At 39.0% G+C, this 17,520-nt stretch overlaps 2 protein-coding genes across 2 annotated transcripts; one reads left to right on the forward strand and one right to left on the reverse strand.

Moving 5' to 3' along the window:
• The first annotated feature begins 430 nt into the window (after positions 1-430).
• On the forward strand, positions 431-3,872 carry LOC124282552 (ankyrin-3-like). Its single transcript, XM_046718558.1, has one exon. It carries the CDS (start codon positions 952-954, stop codon positions 2,899-2,901), a length of 1,950 nt encoding a protein of 649 aa, XP_046574514.1. The 5' UTR covers positions 431-951; the 3' UTR covers positions 2,902-3,872.
• A 6,703-nt stretch (positions 3,873-10,575) lies between these two features.
• Positions 10,576-15,937, reverse strand: LOC124282554 (uncharacterized protein ZC21.3-like). Its single transcript, XM_046718561.1, has 2 exons — positions 15,855-15,937; positions 10,576-11,476 (listed from the first exon to the last, which is right to left on the reverse strand). The coding sequence occupies exons 1-2, from the start codon at positions 15,904-15,906 to the stop codon at positions 10,758-10,760; spliced, it is 771 nt and encodes a 256-aa protein (XP_046574517.1). The 5' UTR covers positions 15,907-15,937; the 3' UTR covers positions 10,576-10,757.
• Positions 15,938-17,520: the final 1,583 nt, after the last annotated feature.

A 17,520-nucleotide genomic window follows, 5' to 3' on the forward strand; every position in this document is an offset into this window, starting at 1 on the left:
TTGTTGATTTCATCTTTCACAAATGGTTGGATGACAATATGCTTTCAAATTTGTTCAGTGTCAGGTTTAGTCAGACATTGCCAGCCGATGTACATGCGCCACTGATATATGAGGAAGACATTTCATTGTTTGAATGTGACAATATGTTATCTTGCATGACACTGAAGGGTAATACCGAACTTGTGTGCCTGCTTCTACCGTTCTCCAGGGCGTATCTTCACCCAAAGGCTCTCGCACAGGTCATGGCTTGTGCCATATATGGCTCTCATCATAAACTATGTAGATTATTGTTAACAATGGAGGTGGTTCCTGATAACAGTTCTTTTCGAGCACTGTGTGTTGTGCCACATGACTTCATTTTAACACACGCAGTTGTGTTTTCGCCAGACGTGAAGTACATAAGCATGGTTGATTTTCCAGTCTTATTTACTCTTGCAACCCTCAAAGGAAACAAACAATTAATTGAGCAGATTGTAAAAAGTGGAACGACAGAGCACCTTGCGGTGTTCAGTGAGTGTGTGAAGCAACTTTTGGGTGTTTTCTCTTATGGAGGAACAAAACACTATGGGATCTACACAATCGATGAGACATATGAGACTATTTTGGAGCAACTACTGAGAACTGGATGCAAAGTTGATCCCGAGTTTCTCTTACTTTGTGCTGCAAGTCATGTATCACCGGCTGCACTGAGATGTGTCTTTAAGGTGTATCCACATGTCAATGTTGATAAGATGTGGGTGAGTGTGTCAAGCACTGCTTTAAGGGATGCGCTGGAACATGGTGGAGTTGAATGTGTCTCCTTGCTCCTTGAACATGATGCCAGTATACCTATCACAGAAGCTATTCCATCAAAGGCCACTGTACTTCACATGGCAGCAAAGTCTAAAAACCAAAGCTTTGAGAAGCTAAAAATATTATACGATAAACTCTTATTGGTGCATCAGATCACTGATGTACTTAATACAACACAGCACACCAACAGAGGCGGGCGAATCTGAACATATTAAAACGATTAACTATATTAACAGACAGGATTTCCTGGAAAGGACACCTCTTCATGGCGCATCACGTACGGGCAATGTACAGTCTGTGAAATTCTTGATAAGCATTGGCGCTGAAGTAGATGCACAAGATGATGAAAATCAAACCCCACTCTACCTAGCTGCAACTGAAGATACGTTTGAATGTATCCAAGCTTTGCTTGAGGCCAAAGCTTCTGTTGAAATGCAGAGTTCTTTTGGTTATACACCTCTAAGCTCGCCGTTCAGGAGAAGTAAACAAACCACGAGTGCGCTTCTGGATGCTGGAAGTGAAATAAACCACCAAGGTCGGAGAAATGTTACATGCCTGTATACAGCTGTTCAGTCCGGCGACATCGATAGCGTCAAACTACTCTGTAGCAAAGGTGCTAATGTTCACACAGAAGTTCTATTTGAGGCAGTTATGAAAGCTGATATTGATATTATGACCCAGTTATTTGAGAATGGCGCAGAGGCTGACATCACAGATGAAACTAACAGCTCTCTTGTGCACATAGCAGCTATGTCAGATACAGATCCTGTTGAGAAGTTGGTGTATCTTCTTCGTGAACAGCATGCTCCTGTTGATGTTGTAGATACACTTGGAAGAACGGCCTTGTTTTCAGCAGTACTTTCTAAAGATGCTGGAGTAGTGGAAGTATTATTGGAACATCAGTTTAATTATATGCATGTAGCTAACAATGGTTCGTCTGTTTTGCATGTACTTTGTGAAGACACTCACTACTCCGACACTGTTCTTGAAGTGTTGACAAAACTCGGCAGTGACCTCCTGAATATGCAGACCCCAACGGGTCAAACGGCTCTTCATTATGCTGTACAGAACGATCGTGCAAAGGGAACTCAGATGTTACTTGAACAAGGTGCTAACCACTCCATACAAGACATAGGAGGGATGACAGCCCTTCATCTTGCCGCAATATATCAAAACATTGACTGCTTTCATCTGCTTCTTCATTTCAAGGCTGACCCGTATATCAAAGATGCTCAAAAACGCACTGTTCTACACTACCTTGCCACAGGTGAAAGGAGTACTATTGAGCAATTGGAAAACATTTGCACTTTTGTAAATGAAGCTGATGAAGATGGATGGACTGCTTTGCATTGTGCAGCAAAGTCTGGAACAAACGAAACCATGCAGTATTTAATTGCCAAGGGTGCCGAAACGTGTGTTGTGGACAACAACGGCAAAACAGCCCTTCATATAGGATGCGAAGAAGCTAATTGCAAAGTGCTGAACATTTTATTACACAGCAGGACAGTTATTTCAATGCTAGACAAGAACATGAGATCGCCACTACATCTTGCTGCATTAAGTGGGTGCAGTTACGCTGTGGAGCTACTGCTTGAAAATGGGGCTGATCCATATATCAAAGACATTAAACAGAGGAATCCACTTCACCTTGCTGCTCTTAGGTCTATAGACAGTAACTGTATCAAGTTGTTGCTTCGTGTAAACGTGGACCCCTGTGAAGGTGATATCAATGGTGACACGCCTCTTCATCTTGTTTGTAAGAGCAGGATCACTTCAAACGATAAACTACTACACCAGATGGGTGTTGTTATGGACATTCTAAATAGTCATGTGAAAATAGGGCGGAAAGAACAGAGGGAGATGGCATACCAGGACTTAATCAGTGGCTTAAATCTTTTTCTGGAAAAAGGAGCTAACCCAAACATACAGAACCATCACGGACAAACACCACTACACTATTCGGCTCAAAGAGGACACAGAGAATGTGTCGAACAACTCTTGAGGTATGGAGCCGATGCTTCCTTGCGTGACCCAAAACAGAACTCCTCTCCAGTATGCATTAGCTGCAATCAAAACATGGAGTACCCACTGCAAGAAATGGGCAGATGAATATATGTCTGTCGTGAAGACTCTTTCCTCCATTTACACCATTGTGTATGATCGTCATCTGACGCCGCTGGATGTATTTCTATCATCGGAGACTGAGGAAAATATTGAATCTGAAGGGGAAGAATCATATGAGTATGACGATCCCAGTGTTGATGTGGATGAGTATAAGAAGGAGGTTACTGCCATATTGCAAGGGTAATCTTAATCTCTTTCATGAGGCAAGGATCATTAACACACAACAACAGCTTGACTGATATTGTAAATGAAACCCGTTCCACAATTTTAAGACATACCAGCTGAAAGAAGAGGGCGTACAAAATCATATTGAATATATGTTTATACCCAGCTTTCCTTTTGTGTTGAGTAATAAGGTGCGATCCCCACAGTTTGGTGACTCTGTTTCACAACTCGTGAGGTAGAATAGAACACGGCCTTTCTATGAAGGTTTCCAAGAATGCCATACGAATCATCTTCAAAGATGTTTGATCAGAATTACTGTATTTCAAAACCCAAAATTTCAAATGTTTTGTGATAGACATGTCGAGAAAATTTCCAAATTGTACACATAAATGAATTCAAAGAGGAGCCCTAAAAACTTCCCTATTTTGCATGTTCTCGTGCTGTCTCAGAAAGACAAGCTCCAACATTTCTGCATTATTGTGCGTCACCTGCTCAGTTTCGACGTACAGTTCTGAAGGTACCAGATGTTTATGAGACCACCTTCTTACCTGAAAAGGCAATGGCTGATTGTTTAATTTTCGACATTTGTTACAATTATGTGCAGCATTATTTATGTTCAATTACTAATAAAGTGTCAGTATGTATTAATCTCCCCCGTTACAAGTTCGTACCAGGGCTCTATCTGAGGACTTTTATCTTACTTGCACCCAGTGCAACCTTAGGTAATAACCTTGTTGCATCAGACAAAACGAGTTGCAACTGCTGCTCAATATACAATTCTACATAATGTTTGAGTTTTGCTATTGGTAATTTAGAACCTTATTATGTAAACTTATTCTTGATCTGATATGATAATTCTATTCATAAAATAACAAGACACGAGCAGTAAATGATCGGGTTGTAATCAGAGCTACTACTTCAAGCCTGTACCACATCAGTCTGTTGTCTAGTTTAAGTCAGCAACATATCAAATTATTAATGTGCACTGGGTGTAGGTTGGTATAATATGACGCAGCATTTTGCACTTTCAGGTTGTATGAGTGAAGGTTCAAAATGCTTTAATCAAGCCCAGAGTATGGAATCATGTTTTTCTCTAAAAGTGTCAGATCTTTCACAGGGTAAGCTGAAAGGTCACTTTTATTTCATTTTTGTTTCATAATTGATCATAGTATTCATGATTACGTCAAACGTCGACGTATAAAAATGACAAGATGTGTCTTTACAACGATAAAATATCTCTGTATAAAATATGTTATTATATGTTATGCGTCTCCTGGTCCTACTTTTTGGGAATATATTATAATAATTTGATTTGGATTTCATAATGCTAGAAATAAAGGTATGGTGTAACTGGGCACTGTATAATGTATGCATTTTACATATCATTTGCATATAAAATAAAATTTATACACACTTATGTGGTGTTTATCTGTGTTTACCTGTTTACCACCTGTAGTTTTTAATTATCCTCCACCTTCACAGTTGCATATGTCTGCCAAAGGTTGTTTCTAATTGATAAATATGTATTAAATGTATGTTGATTGTCTGTATAACTATTTCAAAGATAATCAAAAAATTATGAAATTTCTGATGTAGCTAAAGGTACGTGCACATTTAAACAACATATTTGATATTCAACTACAGACGATCTTCAACAGTCTTTATAGATTTGGATACGGATGTTGACGACACAGACATTGAAGCAGTTCTCTATTTGTTACGAGGGAGGACTGCAAAGAAAGGGACAGCCAGGTGTGCGCGAAAGGATGGAGACGGCACAGCACAGGTTAATGAATCAATAGCTTTGTTGGTACGTGCTTCTCTAACACCTGGCTGTCCCTTTCTCTGCACTCCTCCCTCGTAACAAATAGAGAACTGTGTCAACATTTTAATGATAGTTTGTTAACCAACTTTTTAAATTGTAGGACATAAACTCTGGAAACAAATCACAGAGTTGATCTGATGTTTTGATTATGATCAGCGTTTCATTGAGTATTATATGTTTATTAGTTTTCGAGTTAGATTGCAATTCATCGGTCCGCTTTTGAGCCAAACGGACTATATATTGTACTTTCCTACTTCTAAAATATCACTCAAAGAAACTGAGACGTTTTGATGCAAGGGAGATAACTTTTGACGCCATACAGCTTTTCCATCACTTGGATCAGTAAGGGCTCAGCCACAGTGGGCATTCACTTTCAGTTGGTTAAGCAGTTCAGTTTAAACATTTCAGGAGACTATTGACTATGAAATACAATAGTCAACTACTTTCTATCTCTGGTCCAAGGCGTAAATGTCAGCTTTATATAATTTTCCCATTTGACCGAATACAAACAACAGTCGATGATAATATGAAAATATACTTTATCCGTGTAAATGTGCTGGTGTTACAAACAGTTTTGATAACCTGTTGTTGTTTCCGGCTTTACGTCTGGAGTCCGGCGGTGGGGATAGCCTTGTGGTTCGCGAGTCATGCCGAAGTACCGGATTCGATTTCCCAAATATGCACAATGTGTGAAGCCATTTGTGATGTTACCTGCCGTGATATTGAAATATGGGAAGAGCGGCATATTGCCATGCCCACACGTTCGCTATCAATTTAAGGTAAATGTATGTATGACATTTTTCGTGAGGTAAATATCATTATTAGCTGTCATTTTGATTCCTGGGATTTAAGACAGAGGCCCAAACGTAACAGGTCCTTGTAAAAGACCTCTAAGGTATTTGTTTGGTAATGATAGTAAGCCACGTTGTTCACCAGAAACAAGACCATATTATGCAACATTGCATTAACGATTTTTATCCCGTACAGTACGCCCTTTTTAACCTGTTCATCTGAACTTTACCAGAAATAACATATTTACCGATGATGCTTCTCTTGGCCTTCCATCGAGAGATAATTTGTATTTGGAAACTTCTATAACTAAAATTTAGAATGTAAAAAAAATCGAACGTTATTAAACATAGGACATGAAAGCATTCGTTCAAACACTAGAGACGTAATGCACAACAATGATACACGTATTAAATACATCACCATAAATCGAATTACACTTTCTTGCTTGCTTCTTGTTACCCATGATCTTTGAAAATTCATGGATGTTTTCTTTTGACCTGTAGTTTATTTCGAATTATGTGCTGGTGCTTGTTCTACTAAGGACTAATGAAGGTATTTTAGTGCTAGCTACAAAGAATATCCTACCATGGCTCACCAAGAAGCGCACTTTATAAACCTTTTCGGTATAGTTAGTATTACAGATTTAAATCAGATACGTCGCCTTCAGTGACGACACGGAAGTTTGTTTTATTCGCAGATTGAGAAAGGGCGTTGATGACTGCAAGTAGTCAAACTCTCGTCAGTGACGACTGGGAAGTTTGTTTGTCGTGTTAATAGCGGCAGTTAACGTCATGATTATTTTATTTATCTATTGCGAAGTTTCAAGCAGTGTGGGCTTGAGTCTAAAGCCTGCATCATATAACGTACGCAGTGAGTGAGTGAGCGAGTGAGTGAAGTTTTCCGACACAATCAGCAATATTCCAGCTATATTGCGGCGGTCTGTAAATAATCGAGTCTGGACCAGACAATCCAGTGATCAACAGCATGAGCATCGATCTGCGCAATTGGGAACCGATGACATGTGTCAACCACGTCAGTGAGCCTGACCACCCGATCCCGTTAGTCGCCTCTTACGATCGTACGAAGTGACGAGGTCGTTTACGTTTACCATTTGGGGAGGAATTATTCCCAAAGCTATTTCTATAACGCTTGTAATTATTTCAGACGAAGGCTGGCGTTTTATCACACCTTGATTAAGTAAATGCTTGTATTACAAATCGCCAATCAAACGTCGATTTATAACTATTAATATAAAAGGTATACAATCAGGTGCATGGTATACAAGTTTGAGTGAGTGAGTGCGTTGTGTTTTGCGCCTTTTTGAACAGAATTCCAGTTTAGATCACGATGTGTTACCTTGAAATGGAAGACAGTCTGAAGTGATGCAGATGTTTCCCACTTTGTAATACCCATGAGTACGGGCATGTAGCAGGCTATACTATAAACAAAATCGCGGCGAACCGGTTTTCGAATCTACAATCATGCGTTCTGGCGTACCCAAGGCAACAGCGAATTGCGGCGCCGTAGATGACTTGTCCATCCCAACAATAATAAAAGAGATTGAGACACGAATATGAATGCCCGTCTTTATCGAGATGTCTTTCAAATAATCGAGTCGCCGCCCAGCAAACCTCTCGTTGACGGCATGAATTATGTTTCACACAGATGCTTCAGACATTGTAATCACCCAATAAACACTGAACCGCTCTTGTGTATATTTTGTTCTCAGCAATATTCAGTAATAATCTGTCCATTTGTAAATAATCGAGACTGAATTACACATTTGGGATACGATTTCAATCACATTCATCCGAATGAAGACAGCTAGAGAAATATTAATAATTACTGTAACACTGATACTCTTAAACACTATTGTATTGTTTCTGTTTCTGTCACCTTTAGCATCAATATTTCTTCACTGAAAGATTTACAGAGAGAGAAAGCGTATATCACTGAGGACCATTCCTAAGCTTCAACAATATGGCATATACTCTACCACGATATGGTCATACTGATAATTCCTTCAAGAAGGTTTCTCCGTTAGCAATACACGTTTCAGAGACTCTGCTTTCTGTAACTGTTTCCTTGAATTAATGTATGTCGGATGCCAATTATTGGTAGAGCTTGAGCTCGTGTTGTCAAACAGTTAAAGTCGGAACATACATCAATGTTTGGGCGAGTGATGTACAAAGTCCGTGTTGGTTGGTTTGGTTTGTTGTCGTTTAACGCCGCACTCAGGAGTATACAGCGGTCTGTAAATAATCGAGTCTGGTCCAGACAATCCAGTGATCTACACAGGTGGGTACGATGACTTGTGTCAACCAAGTCATCGAGCCTGACCACCCGTTTCCGTTAGCCGTCACTTTCGACAAGCATGGGTTACTTAAGATGAATTCTAACCGGGATCCTCACGGGTCGAAGAAGAGTGAAGGCGTATCCGCCCCGCGGAATTTCGTTCTTTCAATTATTTAAGACTCTAGATTCATTTGTTCTCTGACAAGATGAAAATGATATGTGGTGATGTGTGGTCCTGTGCATAGAACTCTGTTAAAATTAAGCAACGTTGGGCGCGGAGAGTCATTGGATGGGTGACCGTGTTTGGTAGCTTGACTCTTGAGGGTTTCTTGGACTTCAGTCCTGCCCTACAACGAAGCACATGTGATCTCACCTTAGGAAGGTGAGTTTGTTCAAAATTGTCTCTGTTCACCCAGCAGAAAATGGGTACCCGGTGGGATAAGTCATGTGACTATTAACCTCCTCGCACCTCACAGGCAGCTTGGGTTATCCGGGGTAATAATGTTTTGAGCATGCTTACGAGCGTGGATATGTGCCCATTATAAATATGCACTTAGTCTATTATTATTTTACTGCGGGAATAACATCGATGATGTTTCTATTGTTAAATCCTTTGTTGACCCACACATTTGTAACACGTAGTTTAGTGAATACACAATGCCATTTAGAAGATGGTCAAATGTAACATATGTCATATTTGGGACTAGACTTTCTTAGTAAAGTACAGATTCTTGTACGTGGTTTAGTGACGCTTTCAAACAAGCTTGGGTGCTTAAAGTACTTTCTTCAAACATCTTACTGTTCATGATTAAAATAGTGTAACAAATATGTAGTGCGGGGGCTTGACATACTTTCAAACAAAACCTGGCTTGGAAGAACTGTCTCAACATAACACAGCAAATCAAAGCCAAGGTAAAAACTCTGGTGTTTATCATCTTATTAATAGCAGTACAATATTGACAGTAAATATGACATTGCAAATACGTTAATTGAAACTTTAGTAAACATCGTTTATAATCTATTCTGAATCTGTGCTGTGGGGACTAATTTAGAATTACACAATAATGTTTCAACAGCTCTAATCGACGTTGTCTCTTGATTGCTGTACTGCCATACTGGCATAGCGGATATACAATTAATATACGATATCTACCACACGTTCCGCCCTCACGTCCTTTATACAGTTTTGTTCAGTATCACGCAACATGTCTGACACTACAATAACATCTTACTTCGGAAATTTAATGCAAAAGAAACGGGACACCGGATCGGGTATTACCAAACTACAGGAAGATAAATGAAAGATGGGTTAGCATGGTTTTGACTTTCATTTGCAAAATATTCACTATTTCAAGCAGTAAATCTGAAAGATGAATTATGTTTACACGTGTGGGCAGGCGTCATTACTTGAAGGAATTTAGTCGGTATCATTAATTGTAAATCTGCATGTGTATAACTGATAATCCTTTGTTATTAAATTCGAGTGGTTGTGTTTTGAAATTGATTAAAATAATGCTGTAATGTTCAAATGTGTGACAGCTTAAACACATTTCTTTTTAATATAAAGTTGTATTTATAATGGACTCGTGTAAATGTGACAACTTCATCTCGTCGCCATAATGACTTTGAAATTTTATATGAAAACTCAACCACTCAGTATTTCGGTTCTCAGATCCAGAGAAGTGATACTACGACGAAGCCGTATTGGGTCATACTGGATATACGCATGGATACTTCTTGAAAGGTGAAGATCCTAAGATTTGTATCCTTTTTGATGAGAGTCACCGCCAGACATATTTCGAACCATCATCAATGAAGCACCCTATTAAAATGTGTCGTCTCATTTAGTCAAAATGGCGTAAATAATTGTCCCTCTGGGAAGGTATGTAGAACCACGTCTTTCAAAGAATATTTATATCTACCTCAATAGATTTAACAGCAGAATATTTGTTGAGTTTTGATCTTCGGCTAAACCTTCAACAGACGTAATAAGGAACATTGTAAATCCTGTTAACCATGCAGGTATCAGTGATACCATAAGCCCCCACGGTCCTGGTATGCCTTTACCTTTGTTACTGGCGATTTAAAGCTCATTTCTATTCTAACTTTTCTCATAGCCATATGCTGAACTAACATCCGACTAATGGTCAACAACTAGCTTAGTCAATCTGTGATATATTGCTGATCATTGTACTGCCATTTAATGACAGTTTAGAACACACAGCATAATCGTGTATCTTATCTCAAGTCATAGTTCGTAGATCGATTCTCATGCTGTTGATCACTGGATTGTCTGGTTCAGACTCGATTGTTTACAGACCGCCGCCATATAGCTGGAATATTGCTGACTGCGGCGTAAACCTAAACTCACTCATTCACTCAAGCCACAGATGGTCAAAATGATGTTAGAAAGGGTTTCAATTAGAAATTAATTTTGCGCTAAATCTTATCGCAACACCTATTAATCGCTCTAACTTTAAACTTATTATTAAAATATTCAGTTTGTCAACTTGACGTGTATAACTATTTAGATGATTTATAATGTGAAAACAATACAATGATAACTAACTATTCTGGGATTAAAGCAGAAATGTGCCTTTATTTCGCCAACAAACACATATGGAATGTTATAGGTATAGTTTGGCATTGCGCTTAATACAGCCCGGCTTCATCTTGCGCACGATGCAATCGCAAACATTGCCAACAATGAGATGCTGAAGCACGGGCAATGAGTTCACAATCCCAATGCACATGGTGTTTTTTCTTATTGATAACACACCTTGAAGTTCCCTGAACAGCCATTGCCTACATAAGCATATCTTCCAATAAAGCCAAAGGAAGCAGAGGTGCACTGACTCCATTGTGTTTGTTGGATGAGGGTGATGCTGATGACAGCGGTGGGGACGTTCACAGCAGGTCTCCCTTTGGATCTGTCGAGCATCACCTGAGAACACTTGGTTTGGATTTGCTGGCTCTGTTGGTTGTTGTTGAACGACTGAGATGGTTGGCCATTCGTTCCAGAATTGGAAGCTTGTTGTTGATAGCCTTGGCTGTTCACTGAACCTTGTTGTAACGACCCACCTTGGTTTTTCTGTAGGTAATTCTGAGTGGAAACCGGAGAATTCGAAGGTTGAGAATTGACGCCATTGTTGTTGTTCCAAGACTGGGATCGTTGGTAAGACCCTCTGTTCTGAGACCCGGCATATGCCCCGTTTTGTTGAACGTATGCGTTGGTGTTTCTTCCGTACCCATTGTTGTTTGTTCCGTACGCATTGGTACCGTATGCGTTTTGGCCAGCTGACTGGTAGTTGTACTGATATGCCGGACGTTGTTGTGCAGCGTAGTAACCTTGGGTGTTGTACTGGGTACCTGTCCCCCCGTACAGCCTCTGATGCATCATGTAGGTTTGTCTGTCCTCCGCCATGTCCTGCATGGTATCCATGGTATCAGAATCATAACTGAAGTACTGGCCTGATGTTAGACCTGTAAAGTATACAGAAAGATTAATTAGATGAACCGTTATGTTTCACTTAATGCAGGTGTTGCATGTTTTGTCGATGTCAAGAGTGACTGTTGGAGTTAACGCCGTTTTGAACAATATTTCAGATATATTATGTCTCTGGATGCCCGAAACGCTTCACACATTGCTTAGTGGGAATCTGACAAAATGTATTGGCATAACGACACTTAGTCACGTAACAATCCGTTTCCCCATCGCCTTTTTGATACCTTGAAAGCATGAAACCATACACTCTCCTTCTTTCTTTCTTCCATTCCTCCTTTCTTTCTCTCTCTCTCTCTCTCTCTCTTCTTTCTCTCTCTCTCTCTCTCTCATGGGCGTTGGAAGTTGGTGTGGATTTTAATCCTTCATGATCAATCAAGTGGCTCATCCACGACAGGCAAATGAGCTACAGCTTTCGTTTAATATTGACGTCATGGTAAATCAATTATCGCTCACTTTCTTCACTGTATTATTTTTCATATGAAAGATTTGTAGCCCCCATTATGCATTTAGCCTTTTGATGCATTAGTTGTGTGTTCATTTGTCAATGACACTCAAGGAAAGAATTTCAAAAGGTTCATCAGATGAGACGGATAAGCATGCGTATTGATCCTATAGGTGGGGCGGTGGTTGCCAAGTGATTAAAGCGTTCACCTTTAATATCTGGTGTCCCTCGTCCCTTACATTGCTAAAATAAGTAGTGCTAAAAGACTCCTAACACCATCATTCACCGGGGGCGGTTGGGTAGTCCAGTGTTCAAAGCCTGCAGTAGTCACGCCGAAGATCCGGATTCGATTCCCTACCTGGGTACAATGAAGGAACCCATTCCTAGCGGCCACCACTGTGATACTGTATGAATATTGCTACAATATCATCTAAGTATCATCTATATATCTGAACATCTTTATTTAAATGAGCTTAAAGCATCTCTGATGTCAATGTTTTGTTTAAACGATCGGTTATTTTTACTAACAGACCCTTCATTGTTACTTATATAAACTTGGAGTTAATGTAACTATCATTTATTTTGAAATGTTAATGAATGGGTTCAATCTTTGTCGTTACTCGAATCCTACAGTCTTAAAAGTAAAAGTGGAATCAGGCATCGACAAAGCAAACTAAAAACTTGTAAATTTGTATAATCCGTAAACGCTCAGTTAAGGACTTGTATGTTATGCTGTTTAAAGCCACATTCAGCCACGCTCCAGCCATGCAACTTTGGTCTGTAAATAACCGAGTCTTGATCCTTTGTTCCACTTCACGAATGTCGACCTAAGCAGTGCATCAAACAAGTCACCAATCCTAACCATTATATCCCGTTGGTCAACCCACATGACAAGCATATGTTCAAACCCGAATATTAGTAAAATATCTGTATGTTACATCATCTAACTTATATTGATGACTGGACGCATGGGTAGACCTAGTCGTTTAAGGTGCCTCAATTAGCTGTACGGCTGAAACCTTTTATCGTGCGTTCGAATCTCGGTTCTCCATTATTATGTGTCGAGGTCTTTTAGCTCCATGCCCTTTGTCGTGGCTATCACGAAATAGGTAAACGTCTAAAACAGCATCAACTTCAGATGTTACTTCCACATCTAGCTGACATGCCTTAAGTGGAAATTGATTGCTGCTCAAAGAGGAAATAAGCCCAACTCGCTGAATATAACCGTGTTCATATTAAAGAAAATAGATAACTTTTCAAAGGAAAGAACTAAAAATGCAGGCGAAAAATATAAGGACAAAGTTTAAAATTAAGATTAATTTAAGATTAAAATTTATCTATTCTGGAATGAAATAATGTTGGTGAAAGGCGCACGAGTTGGATGTCTAGATGTTGTGAGTATCATGATGCGAGTCCACGTAATTGTGAATGTGAACAACACAGAATGATTGTTTAGCTGTCAGGGATATATATATATATATATCTGCTAGAATCTTATTATACAATATAATATATTAAAGAATATATATTATAATCTTAATATACAATCTAGTCTTGTAGTCTGGTATTCCATACTATGATCCGATACCCGTGCTTCAAACAGTTCGAAATATCAGTTGCCAGACATGATAATTTTATGGCTACAACTAATCTTATTTTGGGGACGTTATTTTACCGAGGGCAATGCTTATGACTTGCCACGGTCTTTTCAACAAGACAGCCATGCACAGTTGGTGCACCAATGAAATCGGAACAAATCTGCAACACTGACATCTCGGACAAATTCTTGGTCCTCGAAATGCAGAATTTATTCACAACGATGCAAACAGAATTTCACTCACTTTTGTGAAAATGTTTTTGCATGGACATGATATTCAGGGAACATGAAGTTAGAAACGGATCGGATTTGGGATTGGGGATTCGAATCCCGAATCTGAATTTTTTTTTCACATTCGGGATTTGCATCCAGAATTTTTTTTTTCGTATTCGGATTCGAATCTCTGAAATATTGTTTTCACACACTCGACACTCGGCATTCTGCATTCGTATTTGGTATTTGAACTCTTATTATGCATTTCATTAAAACATTTGGTGAGCGAGTGAGTGAGTTTAGTTTTACGCCGCACTCATCAATATGCCAGACATATAGCGGCGGTCTGTAAATAATCGAGTCTGGACCAGACAACCCAGTGATCAACAGCATGAGCATCGATCTTCGCAATGGGGAACCGATAACATATTTGACATATACATGTGTATATTATATAAACCTGTCGTCAAAGGACAGTAAAACAACTAGAATATCACAATAAGAACTAAAACTAGTGTGGAAAGTTAAAACTGGTGGGACTATTTGGATAATACAAAATATAAACAGGCAAAAATATTCAGATTCGGGATTTGAAATCCGAATATGGAAAAAATATCCAGATTCGGGATTCTGTTGAGAAAACTCAGATTTGAGGTTCAAATATTGGAAACCGTAGTTTGGTTGTTTATGTTTATAAGTTACCCAGGTATACAACGAGCACCTGGTACATAAGAACGGGGATGAAATAATGAATATTACCCTTGTTTGCATTTCTTTGATCGTCATCGAGGGTTAATGCCTGCAATCAGGGAAGTGCTTCAGGACCGTTAACTATCTCCAGGGTGCATGGCAACGTCGAGGATAGATAAGATTAAGGTGCAAAGATTATAGTTACAAGGACGCCGTATGTGCAAAAGATAAAACCCGAATATGAAAAAAAAATCAGATTTGGGATTCGAATCCTGAATGTGAAAAAAATATTCAGATTCGGGATTCGAATCCTCAATCCCCAATCCCAAATCCGTTTATAACTTCATGTTGCCGTATCCCAGTGGTATCTTGAACAAATCGCAACGCAGAGACATACACCCATGCATGCATCCATTTCGCAGTATTAGTCAACGTTAAATCGTTCAGACTTGATGGAACCTATTACTGCTACTTTAGGCGTTTTGAGTTATTTAAGATATTACAATAATTCTGTTCAGATGTTATATTAATTAATTCTAAAGCATATCAATGACAATAACTAAGTTCATGACACCGTCAAATGATGTATAAATTATGAAAATTGTCACAAGAAAAAATTGTACTGGTGCTTTGTCAGCACGCGCACATTACTTCTACTAGGGTCTTCTTTTTAATTTAGATGTACAACCTTTCAAAATGAAAGAAACTAAATTCGCGCAATACTCAATTGCTGCGTCTCAGAAGTCTTATCTTTAAAGATAATCAAATCAACCTTTTTCGGAATGGTTGCGATGCTATATTTGCAAATATATTTTGTACAAAATTACCAGCCTCAAATTTCCTTTCTTAAACTATCGCAGACATTAGTGGTGGTTAATAGATAAAAAGATATAATCAGATTTAGCAGCTAGTATTTCAGTTTTCAATTACAGACACCTTAGCCTCACAGCCGAACACATAGGACCGACCGGGTTAGATCCGGGTTAGAAATTGGTCTTCAGCAACCCATGCTTGTCGTAACGGGTGGTCAGGTTCGCCGACTTGGTATCCCAAATGCGTAGATCGATGGTCATCCTGTTATACAGTTGGAGTATTGCTGCGCGCGGCGTTAAACAACCCACACAAACAAACAAACAAACAAACATAGGACCAGTTTTAAACATCGGAGTCTCCTTGGAATTTGATCCTTTTGTTTTCGTTGCCTATAACACATTAAGTGAGGTGAGGTAGCCTAGTGGTTAAAGCGTTCGCTCGTCACTCCGAAGACCCGGGTTCGATTCCCCACATGGGTACAATGTGTGAAGCCAATTTCTGGTGACCCCGCCGTGATATTGCTTGAATATTGCTAAAAGCAGCGTAAAACTAAACTCACTCACTCACTATAACACATTAAATATAAGTTCAAAATACTTACTTCCAACAGACACTAAAACTAGAAGTCTCCACATGCAGTGTGTCGTCTCCATCGTTGCGGGTAACCGGTGGTAGAATCAGAAGTGAAATGTTCTGCAGCTCACGTGGATTAAAAGTAGGTGTCCGGACCGTTGTATAACCCATTTCGAAATACTATGATTCTACAAAAGACATCCGTCCTAAAAAGAAGTGTTAAAATATCTGTATCATCAGAAAAAAATCATTTGTTTCTGTTTAAGATCCAGTGTGCCACTAACTGTCAAAACAATAATGTGTTAGATATTGAAACAAACAGCTGACAAGTAGATTTCCGACACAAGACACTGAAATTATTTTCTAAATATATAATGAAAAACGATTCCCTAAATACATTAAAATTTCTTGAACAGACTATAGGTTTTAATTTGCAGTTGTCAGTTTAATGGAAGATAGTATCAATCTGTCATATATCATTGTCTGTCTGATACACGATTAACTGATGGAATAGGAGGAAGAAGTCAACCCTGTACAATGGTCTAGATTGGCGTACACTTCACATGCAAGGTTTCATGCTTCATGTACGTGACACACGCGACTTGCATTCAGACAGCAACTGTCACGGAGACAAACATAGCAGAAAAAAACACGCCTGTAGCATTTTATGTATTTTAATTAGCATTATCAGGTATTTCCACAATTTCTAGAAATTGTTAAATAGCATGATCACCCGTCTGATCACAATACGAATACCTCACGGTAACGAGCTGTCTATATGAATTCGTAAGAAAAAATCCATTGCGTGTCTTTACTTAGTATTGTTAGAGCCTGCCACCTATCGTTCTTTGTAAACACCGCAACAATTCATTGATCGATACCATGGATCAATTCATCCTCATAGACTCATCTTAGAACTGGTGCCATTGTGCCCCATGTCTCTCATCAGAAGTATTTGCTTAAATAAACATTAAATGAAAAAAGGTCGAAACTTTACTGTTAGATCACATTTTAGCTTGAATATGCACACACATTTCGACAGAAATATAGTCTACTAAGAGCAAGTCGTCGGAACAAATCAACAGTTCTTAATATATGTATTTCTTTTGTGCTCGTTACCAAAGGAGCTTACTGTCGGTATATGAAATATTAGTAACTGTTATTCTTTATCCAAATCAATGAAGATGAATACATATGTTAAGAGAAACAACGACAACATCTATTTCACTAAAATAATGCCATAATCTTAAGAAACCACTGCTATAAACAGTCAAGTTTACTATTACAACTGCATATGTTTATGAGAATAGTTAAGTAATGATTTTAACAGGTGTTTAAAGAAAGGTATGCGTATTCTGCCTCAACGGTGGGACACATGACCGACACATGCAGAGTCATATGTAATGTGGGCCACCATACACTACTATTTTACATACACAGTATTAGGTTAGTAGAGTTGAAGTAAAGTTTAAAGTTGCTTCAAGAATAATGAAGTTACAGAGCGAAATGGGCGTGCGAGTGTGTGCTTCCTTGTGTTTGTAACTCCTCTATTTGAAACCACGAAAGGCAAGTCCTGGGGAACGCTTCTCCAATTTAGAGCGTCTCAGCTCTCGAACTACTTATTCTGCAATTTAAACCAATCATAGGTATGGGAACACGTGTAATATACGTCACTTTTATGACGTGTTACTAAG

This window comes from Haliotis rubra, unplaced genomic scaffold (genome assembly GCF_003918875.1).
Source record: "Haliotis rubra isolate DU_JTF1 unplaced genomic scaffold, ASM391887v1 Scf3, whole genome shotgun sequence".
NCBI classification, from domain to species: domain Eukaryota; kingdom Metazoa; phylum Mollusca; class Gastropoda; order Lepetellida; family Haliotidae; genus Haliotis; species Haliotis rubra.